The 19319-nt window shown below is 54.3% G+C and overlaps 1 protein-coding gene across 3 annotated transcripts; it reads right to left on the bottom strand.

Annotated features, from left to right (window-relative positions):
* Positions 1–19317, bottom strand: SHF (Src homology 2 domain containing F). 3 transcript variants are annotated; one of them, XM_082734277.1, is made up of 7 exons: positions 18802–19317; positions 9965–10106; positions 7546–7752; positions 5850–5990; positions 4442–4613; positions 4178–4297; positions 1–822 (listed from the first exon to the last, which is right to left on the bottom strand). In XM_082734277.1, exons 1-7 carry the CDS (start codon positions 19300–19302, stop codon positions 636–638), a joined length of 1470 nt encoding a protein of 489 aa, XP_082590403.1. In that variant the 5' UTR covers positions 19303–19317; the 3' UTR covers positions 1–635. The 3 variants fall into 3 exon arrangements, with proteins under 3 accessions (XP_082590403.1, XP_082590404.1, XP_082590405.1); XM_082734278.1 differs by lacking the exon at positions 5850–5990; XM_082734279.1 differs by lacking the exons at positions 4442–4613; positions 5850–5990 and having other exon boundaries at positions 652–822.
* Positions 19318–19319: the final 2 nt, after the last annotated feature.

Raw genomic sequence — 19319 nt, 5'->3', positions numbered from 1 at the left:
TGCCTGGCAGGACTGGGTTTATTTATTGCATTTGGCCGGGAGCCGGGGCGGCCCGGGGACTGCACAAGTTCCCTCCGGCCCGAGCCCTTCCCCTCGTCTTCCAACCCCCAAGACCCGCTCCATCCTTGGTGGGGCGGGGGTGGTGGTGGTTTCTGGCTTCCCCAAGCCCCGCACCGGACTCTGGGCGGAGCCCGCCGGTGGTTTAGAGATGGAGGCAGAGAGATGGCCAGGGCGCCCCAAAGGCCCGCGTCCTGCCCCACCCCACACTGACCCGGGGGAAGGAGACGGTGAGGAATGGGGTCTCCCCCTGTGCCCTAGCGGCGGAAAAGGCGGGGGGGGGGCGCTGCGGATCTTAAACTCCTCTGGCGACCAGGGGCTCTGACGCCCCCTTCCTCCAGGGGCTGTCCTCTCTCCCCAGAGATTCCTCTGTCCTCAGCTCCAGACAGCCTTTTACTCCAAGGCCCCAGTAGGCCTTCCCGTTTAGAATAAATTAAGGAATCTCCAGCGTCCACTTGATTTTGGGAAGAGGGGAAGAAAGGTTTGTCAGAACATGTCCCTGGGAAGAGCCACAGACCTCAGCAGGGGGGTGGGCACAGGACTGGGTCCAGATTTGTCACAGTGCCCAGGCCTCCCATTTACAGAGTCCGAATGGCCACAGGGTAGAGCAGGGACATGTGCTCGGCCCCCTTAATGGGCAGCTTGCGGCTGGCGTAGTGATGCACAATTTCAGGGACGCTGCTGAAGGGTGGGCTGTTCTGGCCCAGCACGTACTTGTGTTCCTTGGTCCGGGACAGCTTCATGTGCATGAAGCCCTGACTGCTCCTGGGAAGAGGAGAGGAGACCCTGGTGAGTAGGGGCCCTCTCGGGTCCCCCTTCCCTCCCCAACCCCGACCCCTGCAGCAAATGCTCTTTCGGGCCAGCTGTGTGTGGAGGTGACTAGGGGAGGTGGAGGCCAGTCCAGGAAACAGGGAGGAGGCAGAGAGGATTTTGTGACTGGGTAACAGTAGGCATTGGTTTTGTGGTAAGGGCACTGGGTGTGCCAAGAATGTGTGTGTAGTGTACAGGGCATGTGCAGGTGGAAACAAGCGACCACTTTCCCTACCCCAAATCCTGGGACCCAGGCACCAGTGTCCTCCAGTCTGCATGGCCAAGGCTGGTCTGCCCTCCCCATCTCTGAGCTATGGAGGGGGTGGGGGTGGGGCTCCTAGTGACTCATGTGGAGACACACACATCCTTGGCAGGACATTGTTGACAACCAAGTGAATCTTGGTTGAGGCTCTCTTTTAGAAACCAGGGGAGGGTGTGAGCTAGGGGCTCTGGAAATCCTTTCCAAATCTGGAAGTCTCAACTGCCTTGTCCTGGGGATATCCCTTTACCCTCCTGCTAACTGGGCCTTGAGCCAAGCCCCCCCCCCCCTTTATCCCTTCAGCCTGGGATGACATCATCGGTGAGGCTGTAACTCCCTCCCTCAGAGAGGAAACGCTCCACTGCCTCTCCCATCTCCCTGACACAATCCAGGAAATCCACATTAGTGCCTGGCCCTGCCCCCAAGACAAGGACCCTGCTGCTCAGAGCTCTGGCCAGCTCCCAGCTACCCGGACACCCTCTGTCTTAGAGAGAAAGCATGGGGGTGGGGTGGGGACCAAGCAAGAACAGCGTCTGCCCAAGCTACCACAGGCCTGGTCCACAGGCAAGGAGGAAGCAATCCTTAGGGGAGCCCCAAAGCCTGAATACTTGTCTCCCAGTCAGAGCCTACCTGGGGACAAGTGCAGGGCTCAGAAACTAGTAAGGAAGTAGGACTGGTGAGGGGCAAACTTCATTTCCTTCCCCTGCCTGGGTACGAAGAGGGCTCTGACTGGACCCTTTTCACTGGGCCCACAAGTGAAGATGGAGAGTGGATGACTGAAGAGAGGAAAGGGATAACAGGAAAACCCCTCCCAATTCCTTCTCCTAGGATACAGTACCCTAAAGCCTGCTGGGAGCCCCAGGCTGGGTGTATGGGGTGGAGGGTGGGGGACACAGGCATCCCTCTTCTGTAGGCCTGAGATAATGACTGAGGCTGATGGGGACCACACAGACTCTGAGGAAACTGTACAGTCCCCGAGGGCGGTGCAGAGAGGGGGAGGCAGTGAGTAGATCCTCTCCCCTGTCTGCCCTATGCCATGGCCCAGGCCCAAAGCTGTGGGTACTAGCTTGGGCCTTGCTTTCCCTCACCCTCTCACAGTTTGGGGACAAGCCCCTACCCACAGTCCACTTGGGATAATCACCTCTCCCAAAAATTGCACTGCATCTTCTCCTTGAGGAACAGCTCTGGCCAAAAGGGGCAATAAGTGGCAATAAGCCTCGATCTGGAGAACTGACCTCCTGGGATAAAGTCCCAAGCAGAGTCCTTGCCCAACCCTCAGGAGCCTGGATGGGACTGGCTGGGCCGCAGGGCCAGAGCTGACATGGCTTTCGGAGGAAGCTGTTTAATTACCAGTGAAAGCCCTTCTATTACACAGAGCAGAGAAACCATAATTGTATTTCAGAGAAGCCATTTATATGCAAACGAGGCTCTGGCAGCCGGATGCTGGTGGGGCCAGATGAGGCTGGGCTGAAGCAGCATCCAGGCCTGCCTCCCCCTTGTACTCCCCAGGGTAGGGCTGAGCTCTGCCCCACTCTGTTCAGGGAGCCAGACCCTTGCTGTCTAACCCAGCCTTGGACTGTTCCAGATTTGATGTCGGGTGGAGCTATGTGATGGAAGACTGTGGGTCTTGTAGTCAGGCTGAACTGAGCTGGGTGCAAATCCTGCTTTTGGCACTTCATTACCTGTGGCCTCAACCAACTCACATAGCTCTTGGTATTTATTTCTGTCTATAAAAAAGAGATTCATCTTATAGGCTGGTGCTTTGGAGAGGGTATATACGCTGCTCAGCACACAGTAGATGCTCTGTGACTCTAATCTATTAAAGCAATACACATTCCTAGTGTTTTATCAGATTTTTGGCATATTAACTTTTCCTAAATGCTCCTTTGATTTTATGATAATTTTCAGGGTATAAGAGTGGCAAGAAACCCAAGTGGTACCCATTAATGCGTTTTGCAAAGGAAGAAACCAAGACCCAGACAGGTTTCATGATTTGCCTAGGGTCACATAGCTAGTTTTATTAAGCCCAAGAATAAAATTTGAATATAGACTGGCATTTTCCCCTTATCTTTTAGTTGAAGTTGAATAATCATCCTTAAATGTATCTGTTTAATAGTCCCAACTTTTCTGTATATTGCATTTGTTTGAAGTGGGGGTTACCTGTAATCTAATGCCCCCGGAAAGTGTGGTAGGAGGTGGTACAGATGTCCCAGCAGTGTTGGGGGGGATGTGACTAGACACACCACCTGACAGGCTGTTGTTGGAGTGTAGGATCTACCAGGCAGAACTCCTGGGGACGAAGGGGAAGGCTGGCCATTCTACCAGGATGGCCTAGGAGGCCAATGCTGATCTATCAGTTCCTGGGAAGGAAGGCTGATGGGAGGGGAGGTCCTGCCACCCCCTCCTCTTCCTGGATCCTTTAAGATTCAGTTATCAGCCACTAGTACCCAGACCACCTGCCCACTTCTTCACAGTGAACAATAGCTTTGTGTCCGCTGTTCCACCCTCCTCCCAGGACCCAGCCTCCCTTGAGCAAAGTTCCTCTCTCCTTGCCTGTGCTTTAAGAACATTTGGACTTCTATTAATAAAGATGATGGTGATAATTTATTTAGCATTTAGCACCATGTTAAGTGCCTCCCACATATTACTTCAGTTGATCCTTCCCTACAAGGTAGATATTATTATTCTCCCATTTTATAAGTAAGAAAACTGAGGCCCAGAGAGGTTAAGGGGGCTCCAGGCCACACAGCTAGTAAGTGACAGGGGAGGGGTGGCAGGACCCTCCCCTCCCATCGGACAGGCTTGACTGTTTCCTCTAATGGACTCTGAGCTCCTTGAGATCAGGGGCTGAGCCTCAGACTGCTCCAAATCCCCAGGGCCTGGCCCAGGGTCAGCAAATGTTCATAGGGACAGAGCTCTCCCCAGCTTGGTTGGGCATGGGGAGAATGTTGGTCCTCCTGTCCTGCTGGTTGTCCTCCCATGGATTCTCCTTGGTGCCATGCTTATGAGCTAATCCTGCCTAACACTGCTTGTTGGCCCACCCCTACTCACTTGAGGGACAGGGAGAAATCATTCTTGCTGGTCTCACTGTTGCGCACCAGGTAGCTGGCCTCTTTGCACAGTCGGAGCAGGTTCTCGGCATCTGTTCGACTGATGGCCCCGTGGTACCAGCTGAGGACAAGAGAGAGGAAGGGGGGCATCTCTGCTGGGTCCCTCGCCGTCCTGGCCCACCCATTCTGGGTGTCCCCTGCAGGCAAGCCAGTGGCAGGAGGGGAAGGGAGGGGAGAGAGTCCCCAGCTGGACACAGACACTCACACCTGGTTTTCCAGAGGCAGTGCTGGGTCTGTCCACTCCCCAAGGGGGCTGCTGGGCTCCACGCTTAGGGGCTTTGCTGACTTGGGGTTCCCTGCAGAGAGTCGGGGAGGTAGCCGCCCCTTCTCCTCCCGGCCAGGTGACAGGCAGCTCTTCTCAGATCCTTCAAACTGGGCTGTGGGGAATACACCAGTCATAGACTCCGAGGACCCTTAGAGACAGAGCTCTATAGAATAACCAGTGCTCCCCCCATTTTCTGCCAAAAGGGGTCAAAGGAATGTTCTAGAAGGGTGGGACATGCTCCTGGGCTTGACTGGCTCTGGGGACAGAATCTTGGGTTCACTCCCCTGTTGGGGGTGGGGCTCAGCCCTCCTATGCCACACTGTACCTACCAGTCCCCATGCTGTGGGAGGAGAGGAGAGAGAGGCAACATGAGAAACCACTTCAACTTCTCCCTCTGGAGCAGCTGCCTGCCTTCCCCTATTCCATTACCCCTCGGGGTGGCTTCAGCGCTGATAATATTGTTTCTTTCTCCTCCTCAGAGTTCATTACCGTTCTCCATATCACCCTGCCAAGCCATTCTGTAGAAATGACTTATTGATTTGAGAACAATTATCCGATTCCCCTTGGTGCCATCCTGACAGGCTAATCCTGCCTGAAGCCACCAGCCAGCCAGCCCCTCCCCCGCCCCCAGGGCTGCTGCCCACAGGCTCCCTGCCTCCACCCGAGAAACCCAGGTGGGGTGGCTCTGCCCCACTGAACCAGCAGCCCCCTGGAGGGAGGAAGCCAGTGAGCCACATGGGCACAGGCACACATGGACAGGTGACAGAGACCCTCTTTCATCCTACATTTACAAAATACCCCTCACACTCAGGCACAAATGTACAAACAGGTGTTCACAAACCCCTGGCTGCCCATTCTGTACAAAACTGAATGGAGATGGAAGTGCTCAATGCTTCCTTTCTTCTCATTTGGGTTTTTTCTCTCCTTGTAGCATTTTCAGGATCTTATTGTCTCTCAGTTACCAGATGCAAGGATCAGACCCTTTTACTTACTGGAAGGACTCAGACACTTCCTGTGCTAGCATCATCCCTGCCTCAAGAGTTATTCACACTGTCAAAGGGTGGGGTCAGGCAAAATCCTATGCAAAGAAGTGAATCTAAAATAGTGGATTTTTGTGGCATGGTGGGAAAGATATTTGGAAAGAGACTCCTTTAGGAGACCCCTTCCCCCACACGTTTTGGAGGAAGGAGGAATGTGTGCTTTGTCCCTTCTCTCTTCCTCCAGGACGAAGGGAATTCTTCCTGGGTTCTCCAAACCTTGCCCCATTCCAGCTCCTCCAACCCAAGCCCACAGGGCCTGAGGCATGAGAGAACATGTCACCCTGGCCAGAAGCTCCCACAGGACCCACCGCTGCTGTCCTCCAGGCTGGGCTCAGGGAGGGGTGAGGCTGGACCGGAGATGTCCCTGTCCCCGTCAGGGAGGGAGGGGCTGCTGTCCAGCTGTCCCACCGGCGGAGGCCAAGGTAGGTCTTTGATGACCTTAATGTCAACTGGAGCCAGCAGCAGGGAGAAGAGACACAGACAGAGACAGAGACAAAGAGAGAGAGACAGAGAGAGGCAGAGGTTGAGACACCAAAACCCAGAGCCAGGACACAGGATAGCCTAGAAAGGAGGAGGGTCAGAGCAAAGGCAGGAGTGGCTTCTGAGGGGGGAGCAGGACTCTCAGAAGGTTGGATGGAGCCACAGTGACCACACCAGGCTAGCTCAGTCAAAGGGTGGGGGGCACAGATAGCAAACAGGATGCAGAGTCTTGCCCTGCCAGCCACGTGAGACCCCTTCATTTGAAGCCTCAGAAGCCTCCAGGGCCCAAAAGGAGCAGGAAAGGAAGAAAGGAGGGACAACGAGCTGCCCTCACCTCCCGGCACCACACCCAGGTTCCCACAGCCTCCTGGCACCCTCAGACTTGCCGCCCTTCCTTTTACCCACGGTCTGGGAAGTCATGGGCAGTGAGACTGACAGCCCAGCTTCAGGCTGTCAGGAATACTCCGATGTGGGGGCAGATATTTTATTGAAATTTAGCCCCACACCCTCAATCTTGAGCCCCGACAATTAAGAAAGGGATGCCACTGGTGGCTGCAGGACTGCTAACGAGGTTTCCTAATGACGAGCATAGATTTTCCCATTAAGCAATCCAAACAGTATTGATTCTCCAAGGAGACTTCTGGAGATAAATGGTCCCTCCTCAATGGTGCACGCTTTACAGGAAACAAATTAGAAACCTGTGGTTTTCCAGTCTAGCCGCCAGGGCGGGGAGGACAGGGCAGAGAGCTGAGTCCAGCTCTAGCATGAGCCCCCTTGCCCAAGGAGGGGTGAAGGGGCCATAGGAGTGGGGGTGAAGTCAAATGGCATTTACATCTTTTATGTTCTCATTGAATCAAGAATCCAGGGGCTAAAGCCCTCTCCAGCCGCACCCACTCAGCACGACCTCCCCAAACCTCCCCGGGTTGGACTCCAGGCCTGGGATCCGCACTGGGGTGTGTGACACAGGAGAAACCTAACCCTCTTCAACCAAGGGGATTTCTTACCGCCTCCTTCTCCCCACCTGTTCCTGCTCCTCAGAAATACCCTCAGGGCACAGGTGCCCCTGGTCTCATCCAGCCTGCTACTGGGAGACACAGCTCTCTGATTCACAGCTGGGATCTCTAAAGGTTACACACACAGCCCTTTTCATTGTCTGGGCTGTTAAATGCCTTCTTTTGTTAAGGGTAAATATTTAACATGTCACAAGTTTTATCTTTTTGTTGGAATTTCTGTATTTTAAGATATACCCTGTCTCCCAAAAGAAGGAAGTGGCCTAAGCCTTTTGGGCTCTGAGAGGTGGTGATGCAGGGAGACCCTTCATCCTCCCTTACCTGTTCCCTGACCCGCACACAGCACTGCACCCACATGGCCCAATTCGCCAATCTCTGAGATGCACTCAACTTCCTCCCTTGGGCCTAGCTTCAGGGCCTCCCCCAGTCCCTGGGGTCCACTCCTTCCACTGCCCTGGGCCTGGAGAGCTGTTTGGAGACCCCAGCAGACCCACCAACTCCACCAAGGGCTTACCTGCAAAGGCTTTGGAAATTCTCTCCTTCTTCCACTCCCAGGGCTGGTCATACTCCTCAGGGGGCCTCTCATCATCCTCTGGCAGCCGGGACTCCCGAGGCCACGCGGCCCCCTCACCCTCAGGGGTGGTCCCCTCCTCCTCTGGCTCATAGGGCGTGTCATACAGCGGCAAGGCCTGAGCGGCTGTCTCCTTGGAGCTCCGGATCTCTACCAGGACAAGGCAGGAGGGGAGATGTGAGAGCGGCCCTGGCTGCCCAGCTCAGCTTCTCTGTCAGCATCCTCAGCAACACACCAAGCCTCCTTCAAAGGAGATGCCACTGGCTCTGGGGGCCCAATGGCCCTCAAAACATTTCTGGGGTTCCAAAAAGCATGGGATGCAATGGAGGCAGGGGCAGAGAAGCACCAGAGTGAAAGACAGAAAAAAGATCTTTAGATGGCCAGCAAGGGGTCGGGAAATGAGGCTTACACATTTCGGAAACTGAGGCAGGGTTCTCTCCTAATCCACCTCCTCCTGGCTACACAGCTCCAGTTTTTTCCTTGCATCCCAAGTAATACCACTTGACAATCAGAAAATACTTCTTTGTTGCTCAGCTATTGCTGAGCACTCCCTCCTTGCAACTGTCCCCTTCTGACAAGTCATTTACATGGTTGTCCTCTCTGGTCACCCGTTTGGACTCCTTCCCTGGCCCCTCTCTTGGTCTCTGTTCCCCAGAACCAGGCCTTATTTGCCCTCACTCCTTGCCCAGTCTCATGGCACCATATACACTTCCAGTTGCCAATAAGATCTTTCACTTGAATGTTTCAAACTTGCCGCTTTCCCAAGAAATTCTTCTACTCTGTTCTGTGATTTTCTTTTTGCGATCACTGGCCCCATTGAAAATACAATAAAAGCTATGGAGCTACTCTCCAGAACATGTGCAAATTCTCACATACAATTCCAGGGCATTCATGAGCCTCTGAGGGGTACACACCACTCTGATCTAAAGACGGTAGTCACCCTTCCACCTTCTCCCTTTCTGTCCACTACACTGCTCTCCTCGGTCCTGGCCCTCCTTCCTGCTCTAAATCCCACCTGTTTGCCCCCAGTACCTGAGGACTCTTAGTCTCATCTCTCCACATCTAGATTGCTGCTAGGGTGAGCCCTCCTCGCCCTCCTCTACTGGCTGGAATTTCCATGAGCTCCATGGAGAACACTTCTGACCGCTCTTCCATGAGCTCCATGGAGAACATTTCTTACCGCTCTCTGCCCCCTCACCCCACTCCCAAGTAGGGAGAGCAGCTTATCTGATCACCAGCGGATGTTCACTCTCTTTCACAGCTCTGCCTTCTGGCTCTCTCTCCTCCTGCCTCCTCACCCTGCTCCTGTGAAGGGGCCTATAGCTGTGCTGCATTGCCCAAGCCCAAATGGGGAAGTTTAATTCTCTGAATTATTAAACGGAGACATAGCTAAGTGATGTTCTCCAATCTACTGTATCACTAATAAAGCTGACATTCTTATCTTCATCCATCTAGTTCCTTAATCTGACTTCTCAGTGATCTCCAAGCTCAGGAGGGGAAGAAAGCGGTGCTAATTATTGCTCCCTTAAAGCCTCAGCAGTTTCTACAACTGCTAACTCATCTTTCTGATGCCCAGTTCTCCTGGTCTGTTCTGTACACCAAAGCCTCAGTAATCCCCTTAAAATGCCGTATTTGTCCTGTTTCTGTCTTGCTCAAGAATCCATATTGGTTTTCTTCCTCCTCCAGAGCAAGTCCAAATGCCTCATTCCCCCCTTCAAGGCCCTTCACTGCCCCCGTGACCTCTCATTCTGGCTCCTCAGTATGCCCAACACTAAAATGGTATGCCCTTGAACAAATCTTCTTCCCCTCCTGCCTTGGGGTCTTGACTTGGACCAAGTCACCCCTGTCCTCCTCTCAGATCACCTCTGCTTAGTTCTCTTTCCCTGGACCCTCTCTTGACCTCTGCTCTGCTCCCCAGGACCAAGTCCTACTCATTACTCTCTGCCTGCACTCCTTGACCAGCTTGCCCTTCTCTAGCCCTGTGGTTCCAACCGCTATAAAGCTGTTTCACTCTGACATCACAACCTCTCAAGCTCACCACCTTCCCTAAAGCTAGTGATTCTTTTTTGGGTTCTACGACCCCCAGCCCACACCACTTATCCTGCCCCTCCTGATTATCCTAACTCTATCGGCCTGACCTTTAGTTGTGTGGCCTTCTCTACTACCTCACATCTCAGGCACCACAAGTCATGGCTCCTTCTCCAAACTGACTCTCTTGAAGGCAGTGGCCAGTGACCCAAGGTGGTCCGTGGTGTACCCATGGTCTCATGGAATCAATCCTTAGTCTTGTGGGTCCCAGAGCCTGTTGTGCCAATACCTAGGTCTCAGGCAGCAATCCCCCACCCCTGACTCCATCACGCACCAGCCATCATCTTTTGGGCCTCATAGGGTTCCATGTAGCCATCATTTTCAGGGACCTTCTCGGGGGCTCCTGAAGCTCCTGCTGGGCCTTCACCAGTCTCCTGAACATCAAATGGGTCTGCGTAGTCTTCAAGGATTGCCAACTGTGGGAAGACAGTGAGGACAGCAGGCTTCAGACATCTGAGAGACAGCTCTGTATCTCCCCAGATGCTTTGTCCATGGGAGTAAGTCCTGGACAGAATGTCTTAGACCTAGAGGAAAAGGCATCCACAGGCAGGCTCTGAGCTTGGACGGGGACAAGCTCTGCTTCTTCCTCTGCAGGTTTCCCCTACTAGGCTGCCGACAGAGTGGCAGATCTATCTTTTCTGTTAATTTTTTGCCTCTGGGTCATCACTTAGGTTAAATGACCAGGATAAAGCTCTGGGCACTAAGGCCTGCCTCAGTCCTTGTCCAGGCAGAGCGACAGAGGTGTTCAACACCAGATGGTTCAACAGAGGGATTCAATTCAGAGAACTGGTTACAAAGGTGTCGAAGGAGTTCACAGAACAAGTAGGAAACAGCAGGCAACTCAGAGATTAACTTGGTCCATGCCTACAAGTTCCATCCCAGATGCTGAACAAAGAAAAATTTGCTGACCACACAGAAAAACAAAACCAAATACTCACTTTATGGCACAGTCCTGCTGGTCTAGCCTCAGAACATTCACCATCACGTCATGTCTGCATTGTTACACTCATTTTAAGGAAATGGAGGCTCAGGGCAGATAGGGAATAGTACGGCCAAGACCATTCCACCTAAGTGTGGGAACCCAGTCGGAACGTGTGCCCTCTGTGCAAAATGCTTCTGCCAACCTGCCACCAGTGGGCGTCTTGGCCATCCTAGGAGAGAGACCAATTTTGACAGCCCTGAGGAAAGCCAGGGTTTGGGCTCAGTTGAAATCCCCTGGTTCCTGGAGGCTAGGAACAGGGAAGGCGTAGCCTTGACACTCCACATCCCGCACTGCCCCTTTCTCCCTCACAAGTGGTTCATGACCAACCCTCTTGTCCCTGCTCCAGTCAAGGCAGAGCGAACTGTAAGCCACACACCCTGAGGAAGAGCCCAAGGTGCTCAGGGCGGGGTGCAGCAGAGGACAATAGAGCCTTTCTCCAAGCTGGGCACAGGCTCCTTGAAGGGGGCAGGCCTAAGCAGAGACAGAGCCCAGCCCACCAGGACTGCCAGCACCTGAGGGGAAGCACTGCACTGAGTTGACAGGCATTGACAAGAGGTGGCTCTGGGGCCTGTGGCATGAGGAGGGGCCACTCCTGCCTCTCCTCCATTCTCAATGTAGGCTTTGGGTCTGGGCCAGACCAGAACTGCAGGAGCCAGTTGAGCAGGAAGGCTATGGGGGTGATTTTCTGCCCTGGGTCAGTAGATCTGGGACCCCATAGCAAAGCAGTGATGGGGGAAAGGAAACTACCCACCACAGGGACTCCTCCTGCATGTTCCTTGGACCCCCACGAGCCCCTCCAGGGGTCTCTGAAGCACATCCCAATAACTCCTACCATCTCTCCCTTCAGTTCAGCTCCCACCATGTTCCACCTTGTTCCACCCAAGTCCCCCATCTCCTTCACCTCCCTCAAATCTCCACCTGCTTCTGAGAAGACCACCATCTCAAGTCATACCATCCCCACCATCAGCTCACCCACCAGCCTAGAGTTCTTTATTGTTTCTGTCTCTCTAGCTCTAAGAAGCGCCTGGCTCACAGTAGGTACTATAAAAATGTTTCTACTAGATCACTGCCTGTCTCCCCTCAGAGCCCTCCACCCCTAGTCCTCCTTCTTCCAGGAAGGAGAGATAAGAAATCCACTCCCACCCCAGGCTGCTTCCTCCCAGACATACTAGCACCCACAGCCCCACCCACCCAACCAAGGGGGCTCTACGGTTGGCAGCTGGCACTCAGCCTCACACTCCTATGTAACAGCTATTTAACAGGAACCGAGTTATCGGATGAGATATCCTTAAACAGTGTAATGCCCACAAGAAAAAGTCCAGAGTTAAAGGGACTTAAAGATTCCACTTCCCTCTTGGGCTTCTCCCTACCCACCTCGGATCACTCTGTTACCTGAAAGGTTTGTGCTTTGTTTCTTACCAAAGAGGCTTTCCCTCTGCCTGGATTACATGATTTTCTTTCTTCAGAATTCCTTTCCATTCTTCCCCCCAGGTATGGTTAGATGCCTCTGTGCTGGGGTATTATTACACTGTAATAAATACTTGTTTCATCATCTGTCTTCCTGCAGATCCTGAGCCTCCTGAGGGTAGGACCATGCTTACTGCTAAATTCCCAGCACCTAAAAGTGCTCAGTAGGTATCTGTTTAAATTAGTTCACATAAAACAGGAAGAATGGACAAAGGAAGCAGTTCTCCTTGTTTATTCAGAAGAGAAAGGCATCATGAGTCCAGTGGGGGGCGGGGCACTGAGTCCTGGAGAAACTGCTCTGAGAGAAGTGCTGCGCCCAAGCCCCAGTCCCCCAGGCTCTGCAGAGACCCCTTCCCTCCCTTCCCCAACCAAGCCAGTGCCCTTCCTGCTGGAGCCCTGGGCTGGACTTGAGCTGTGACCTCTCCCTGGCCCAGCACAGGCCTCCCTGGGGCCAGCCCACGGTGCCTGTGGGCACCCAGGTGGCAGCTCTGTGGGCAGTTCAATGGCTCCTCTGTTCCACCCCAGACTCCACACCCTGCTCCAGGAAAACCTAGCCCCCCGCCCTGGGCGGGTCACCTAGAGGAGCCACCCACAGGGCTGGGAGGCAGGAGCAGAAGCAGAAACACCTGCTGGGAAGGTTGGCAAGACAGGCACCCACCCGTGATTTCTAGGCCATATGAGAAGGCCAAATGCTCAGTTGGGGGAAGTTGCCTCTGCAGGCTTCTGACACCTTTGCTCTATCATGATTTATTTTGTTCATGGGACCTTTGTCTGACTGCTGTACTCACTGCTGTATACCACGTCCGCCACAGGGCCTGGCACAAGGGAGGCACTCAGTGTACATTTACTAGATGCTCCAAAGGCCTCTCTCTCTAAGACTCTAGCTTCTGGAGCAACAGACTCTCAGATCCCCATTCACCCCAACGCTGAGCACTCGGACAGACCAGTAGCAGCTGTGGGAGCAGGCTGTCCAGAGAACCGGCACTTGAGCAGGGATCAAAGCCTCTGGTTCAAGGGCAGAAGGGAAGAACTGGCAGGGAAGGCACCTAAAACCAGGGCTGATATTTAGGCAAACCTCTGGTAGGCAGAATGCTACTGAAAGGCTGAAATACTTCCAAATTAGTAGGCAAGTAGCTGCTGCCCGGAGGCCCCCTTGTCCCCATGCCTCCTGCCAACCAGATCCCCTCCCTCCTGCCATCCAGCAGGCTCCAGACCCGGCTCCTGTGCCTGTTCCAACGGGGCAGTGCCCCTCCCAGAGCAGCTGTCCTTCTTGGACTCTCCTTCCTGCCTGAGCCTCTCCTAAGATAGCTGGCAGGCCTACCATCTGGTGCTACCTTCCGCTCTGCAGCTGGGCCCCACTAGGAGTTCCTGACCCTACCCATGGGGCTCGCTGGTCCAAGGGCAGCTAGCAGGGGGCACATGTCACAGGATTTGGGCTCTGCAAGGTTGCCAAAGTCTACCCCTGTCCCTTTCCTCCATGTCTTCCGTTGACATTTAATGTCTGGAAGCCTCTGGTTTTTCACCTGTAGAATGGGGATGGTATTACTACCCACCTCATAGGATTGGAAAGAGGACAATGAGTGTAAAAGTCCTTCATTCAGAGGCTCGAATGCAGTCAGTGCTCAACAGATGTTGGCCCTGCCGCTGATCTCTTCTACTCAGACACTAAAGCCCAGAGTTTAGGTGCTAGAAAGGGGACACAGATGGTGGCAGTAGAGACAAGACTGGCACCCAGGTCTCCTGACTCTCACTGCCTTGCTGCAGATTTTCCAGACAACTCAGGAAATGGAGCATCCTCTCTCCTGCACTTGTAGATTTAAAATACACTTTAGCATGTTAAAGGCTCTGAGAAATCGTGTAGCAAAGAGAGCTGTCTAATTTTGTTTAACTCGGCATTTCTCCAAAGTATTTAACCGTGAAATCCTTTTTCTGCCGAAAGTCTGTCAGTTTTGGAAACGGTATGTACTATTTACCTTCCCCCAAATCTAACTTTCTGTGCCCTCTGTTCCCACTTATTGGAATCACCCTTCCCAATTTTATCTGCCATGGAAACTCCTTCCCACGAAACAAATCTGTTAGCATCTTTTTCTAATTACAAAGAAATGTCAAACTTGTAAGACATTCGAACATCACGGATACACAATGGAGGTCGATAACCCTTGTAAGGTGTGTTTGAGGCCACCTCAGGACTGGGTGGCAAGTGCTGGCCTTTCGGTTCAGAAAATGGAGAACCCAGCACTGTGTGCACTCTTCATTCCTTCTCTGAGTCTGCTCCCCACACTCGGTGAACAGCTCCCCAAAAGGAGCTGTGGTCCCACAGCACAGTGTTGGCAGCCAGTCTGCCATTGGGCCGCCTGGCTGTGAACCTCAGCTCTCCTACTAGCTGTGAAATCAGGCACGTGTGATGCAACACTCCTGGGCTTCAGTCTCCCTCTAAATAACCTGAGGATAATAACAATCTCTCCTAGGGCCGTTGTCAGAAGCAATTGGTCTATAACACATCAGCTGTTTCAAAATGGTACCAGGCACACGGCAGGTACTAGTTAATGGTCTGCGAGTATACCATGAAAGATGGAAAGACCAGATCTCTGGGTCCTCCAGGGGCTCACAGGGACAGCCACAAAGGCAGCTCCCTGAGTGTGGCACCCTGAGGGGCTGTGAAGCCCTGCAGCTGCGCCCCAAGCTCCAGAGGCCCCGCAGGCTCCCTGTGTGCCGGTGGGACTGGGCCCCAACTCTGCTCTCGCACAGCATCCCCACTGGTTCTGCAGGGCGGGGGGTGAGCTGGAGGGGGCAGCAGCTGCTCTTCCAAGCCCCAGGCCCCAGCCAGCTGCTCCCACCCATGGTCTGCAGCACCCTAGATGTTCCTGGCTCCCAACAGGTGGAGTGCCAGGGTTAACTGAGGTGTCCTTGAGTCACTGGCCAAGCCAACAAGCTGCAGATGCCTTCCCCCAAGAGTGAATGCCACAGTGTGAGGAGGCAGCAGTGGGAAGAGTGGGTAGGCCCACCATAAAGTCCCCTGGTAGCCGCAGGCCTTGGCAGTACCCCTTCACCCCCTGCAAAGCCCCAGTGACAGCAAAGATGGCCAGCCCTGGCCAAAGGGTTAAGAGCTCTAACCAGTCCACAAAGGTCCCTTCACCTGGACCCTTCTTTTTTCCTCCTCCTGCCTCCATTGGAGGACATGTGCAAGAGAAACAGATCACAACTCCAGACTCTGTGGAAGTCAGAAAAAGGAAAATTAAAACAAGAACAAACAAGCTCAAAAAAGGCAAGGACCAGGTCTTCTAGGGGGTGAGTGCCTTTCAGCGCCTGGGCTAGTGTCAGTTAATGTTCTAGAACTCCTCAGTGAACACTGGCTGAGGCACGATCTTACCGCAGCAGTCCTCAGGTCAGACTCCTGACCCCAGAGCAGGCATGTCTTGTTTGCCTTCTGACACCATCAATGTCTCCTTCCTTTTCCTCTCTCTACCTGACTTTTCACTTGCTTCCAAATTTGGGCGTGGAGGATCCAAGTCCATGTGAACACCATGTATTTATTTTTTAAAGTTCTTGATATTTGGGGCCCTATGAAACCCTTTAAGCATCTAGGAGCTGTTAGCCTTTTCTCAGAGAAATGCTCATGCACCCAAATATTTGCACAAAATTTCTGGAGGTTCATGAACCCCCAAAGCCTCTCCATGAGCTAAGAACAAGAGCCCTAGTTTCAATGCATACAGGGTGCCTTTCTTATTGTTCATATCATCTCTTTCTCTGTCTCTCTGTCTCTCTCTCTCTCACACACACACACACATACACATATCTTGGCAGGATAGAGGCAAAGGACACACTGTGCAGATGGTCACAGGCAGCTCCAAGCTTTATCCAATTAGGGCCCCTTTTCCATACCCATCCCCCTTTCCTAATTAGACCAGGATTTTCCTGTCACAGATCTGAGAAAAGGGAGCAAAGCAACTAAGGCCCAATTCTCTCACCCCTCTGCCCAAATGTGGCCTGGAGGCCAGACAGGGCCCAGCACCATGAGGGAGCTCTTCCCATGGCCAGATGGTGTGGCCCTGACTGCCTGGTCCAGGGGGCAGCTCCTGCAGCTCCCACACCTGCACTGCCAGGTCCGCCCAGATGGCCACCCTTGCCCCCTTGCCAAATGCAGCAGTGGGTCTCAGGGACGGCCAGTAGCCAGAGCCCTGCATGGGGAAACACTAATGGGCCTAAGAAACAGGCCTCTCAGGGCCCTGTCGAAAGCCCCATTCTCTCCTGCCCTCCAAAGTCACTTTCCACAGGGCTCATTTCCCCTCCATCTTCTCATCATAGCAGTATTTCCACCCATTTCATCAAACTTCACAACCAGGCCCTCTCACGGGGTTCTGAACCACCCGGCACCAGCTACTGGGCTCCAGGAAGGGAAGGAAAGTGGGCCAGCCTATGGCCCATCCTGGTCTGCAGTCCCCATCTCACCTCAGAAAGTAACCCCAAAGCAAAAAGCCAAGACGACCTGCATGGCCGAGAGGACAGGAACAGAGGATAGGGACAAAACACTTCACAGAACAGAAACTCCAGCTCAACAGGCCAGCTCACCATTCAGGGACAGGAACTTGGGTTTAGGATAAGGGGCTCAGGTGCCTAGCTTGGACTCTTCCTAGGGGAAGACTCTGGGACTCCCCAGACTGTACTCCTAAACGAGTGGAACTCCTCTCTCTCAATGGTGGGAGGCTCCAGGTCGGGGCCCGCAAAGACAATGTCCCTGCCCCTGAGCCAGTTTGGATGGCATCCTGGATCCTTCTCATCACACCCACTAAAGAAACCACAGATTGTGTAGCTCCTGGGAGATCCTGCTGGATTTCATTCCTGTCCCTGCAGCTGACAAAAGAGTCAGACACCTCTTGGCCCCTAACGTCTGAATAGCCCACAGACCACAGAGCCAACCCAGGCTGAGGCATGGATGCCCTCGGTGAGAAGAGACCATGGCTCTCTCACAGTTGTGTGGATGCAGCCTCTTCCTCGGGGGGTCTCTGTGGGGAAATGTACAAAAGGAGCTGTAGTTAAGGGAGTCTCTGACCTTCAGGTCACCCTAGCAATGGCCAGTCACCATTCAATGGATGTATTTTATTCACCCCTTTTCATGCCAAGCATGTCAGACACTTGGGAAATTCAGGCATGAGGAGGACAGTGATCCTTGTCCTAGAGGAGCCCATGGCTTCCGGGGCAGCCTATTAGGCCATTCCAAGACTTCAGAGAGGAAGGCCAGGTATAGCTCAGGCCTATGTGCCAATAGGCAGTGGTCAGGGAGTAAGAACAAGGCTCAATGCTTCCTCTTCCTCACTGCCACTGCCACCAACACATCACCCAACAGTGGGGGGACAATGAGGAAGGAGAGGAGCTGAAGGTCATGTGATGAAAGCAGTCTCCTTCTGCAGGCTAAGGATCCTGGCCCAGGATGGACAGTCAGGTCCCATGGAAGGAACGAGGAGAAAAATAATTCACATTCCTGAGGCTTCTGCTCTGATCCTGACACATCTCTTATCCAAGACAGAAGGGCAGTTTCTCCACCGAAAGCCTCAACACGGGATCCAATGGATTCAGACAGCAACTCTGCTCTCCAACCAAATAAAACTGTGTTCTCTGCTGAGGAAAGGGATTAAGCCCCAGGGATGAGCTTCCAGGGATGTGTGACGAGGGGACAACAAAGCCAAGGCAGTCCAGAGAGTCACTGTCATGGAATTTAGGGCCAGAGGGACCTTGATGGCTTTCAGCTATCAAGGAGGGTAAGACTTAAATGGAGTTGGGCAAGGGCTGGTTTCTCCACCAGTGGCCTCTGAGGCCCAGCTTTCCCTTCATCCCTTGCCTGCAGGTCCCCCAAAGGCTCTAGCCTCCCTCAGAATGGGCCCGGGAAAGGGGAGGCCAGGAGGAGACAAGTGGGCTCAGCTGCTCAGCCCCTTCTGGGCAACAGGTCGGAAGCACTGACTGCCCCCTTACACCAAGGGAAATAGTGCAGGAGTGAGCCTGCCTGGACCTCAGTGGTCAGTATCCTTGGTGAAGAACTATACATACTGTTTGTTCTAGCTTCCTGAGAACAACAGTCCACCAGGCTCCGGTACCACTGGATAAGGCAAAGGCCAGTTCTTGCTGTATACACAGGGAGAAACCTCAGCCCTCACCTCCTTCCTGGGGCTCCAGCAACTGCAAGGATGTTTGGGCTCCCCCGAGGAGGAGGAATGGAGCTTTGTGCTGCCTCTGCCCCGGGGGGAGGGGTCAGAGATCAAAGGGCAGGAGCTACTGCTCCCGGAGGGCAGAAAAGCCATAAACTGGCTTGGGGTGGGGGGTGCTCAAATACCGTTAGAAAAAAGCTCGCTGATTAGGCCCTGGGAGGAGGAGGAGGACTGACATGAGGAGGGCAGAGCCCCTGAGGAAGAGGGTCACTAGTCCTGGGGCGGTAACAGGGACAGAAGCAGAGTTTGGGGCACACGTCCCAGATTAGTCGGTCGAGAATTTGAACAAAGGTGGATGAAGCCTCCGAGCCCCCGGGTCAAGGATTAAGATCTTGTCCGCCAGGAACCGTGACATTAAGGGGCCCAGGCCCGGCCCTGGCCAGGCCACCTTTGTCCCTCTTGAAAGCCCCAGACCTCCTACCACCTCTCCTCCCGGCCACCCACGCCCGGAGCAGCACTCACCCTGTCGCTGCTAGCTGGGGGTCCAGAGATCCGCTCCTCGGGCGGGGGCGCTGGGGGGCCAGGGGTCTCAACCCGAATAAGGCGGTGGGGTGGCGAGCCGTGGCGCGGGGGCGGCGTGGGGCCGGGGACGGCGGGGGTGGCTGGGGCAGCTGCGGAGCTGGACGGCCCCCCAGAGTAAGGGTCTTCGAAGTCGCGCTCTCTCTGCAGCCGATAGGCGGCCAGGATGTCCGGGGGTGGCGCAGGGGGCGCGGCCGGGGACGGTGCTGGGGGACGGTAGTCCGGCTCCGGGGGCGCCGGCTTGCCCCCACCTCCGCCGCCGCCCCCCCCGCGGAAGCCCAGGTGCTCCCGGAGCCACTTGGCCACTCCGCCACTGCCGCCCCCTCCAGGGCCGGCTCCCGCTCCCCCGGCGCCCCGGCGCGACCCCCCCGGGCCGCTCCCCGCGCTCCCCTGCGCCCGCTGCCCCGGGCCGGAGCCCGCTGGAGGAGCTCCGCTCAGTAACATGGGGCCAGCCAGACTGA

Source organism: Mustela nivalis, assembly GCF_964662115.1.
Source record: "Mustela nivalis genome assembly, chromosome: 6".
Taxonomy (NCBI): Eukaryota; Metazoa; Chordata; class Mammalia; order Carnivora; family Mustelidae; genus Mustela; species Mustela nivalis.
This window is presented reverse-complemented; position numbering and strand designations above follow the sequence as displayed.

Bases quoted from the DNA above. Each gene is read 5' to 3' on its own strand.
- SHF (XM_082734277.1), bottom strand. From the start codon at position 19,302: ATGTTACTGAGCGGAGCTCCTCCAGCGGGCTCCGGCCCGGGGCAGCGG. The intron at 10,107-18,801 runs GTGAGTGCTGCT...GTCTTCCCACAG, and splicing joins CCCCAGCTAGCAGCGACAGG to TTGGCAATCCTTGAAGACTA. The intron at 5,991-7,545 runs GTAAGCCCTTGG...TGCTGGCTCCAG, and splicing joins AATTTCCAAAGCCTTTGCAG to TTGACATTAAGGTCATCAAA.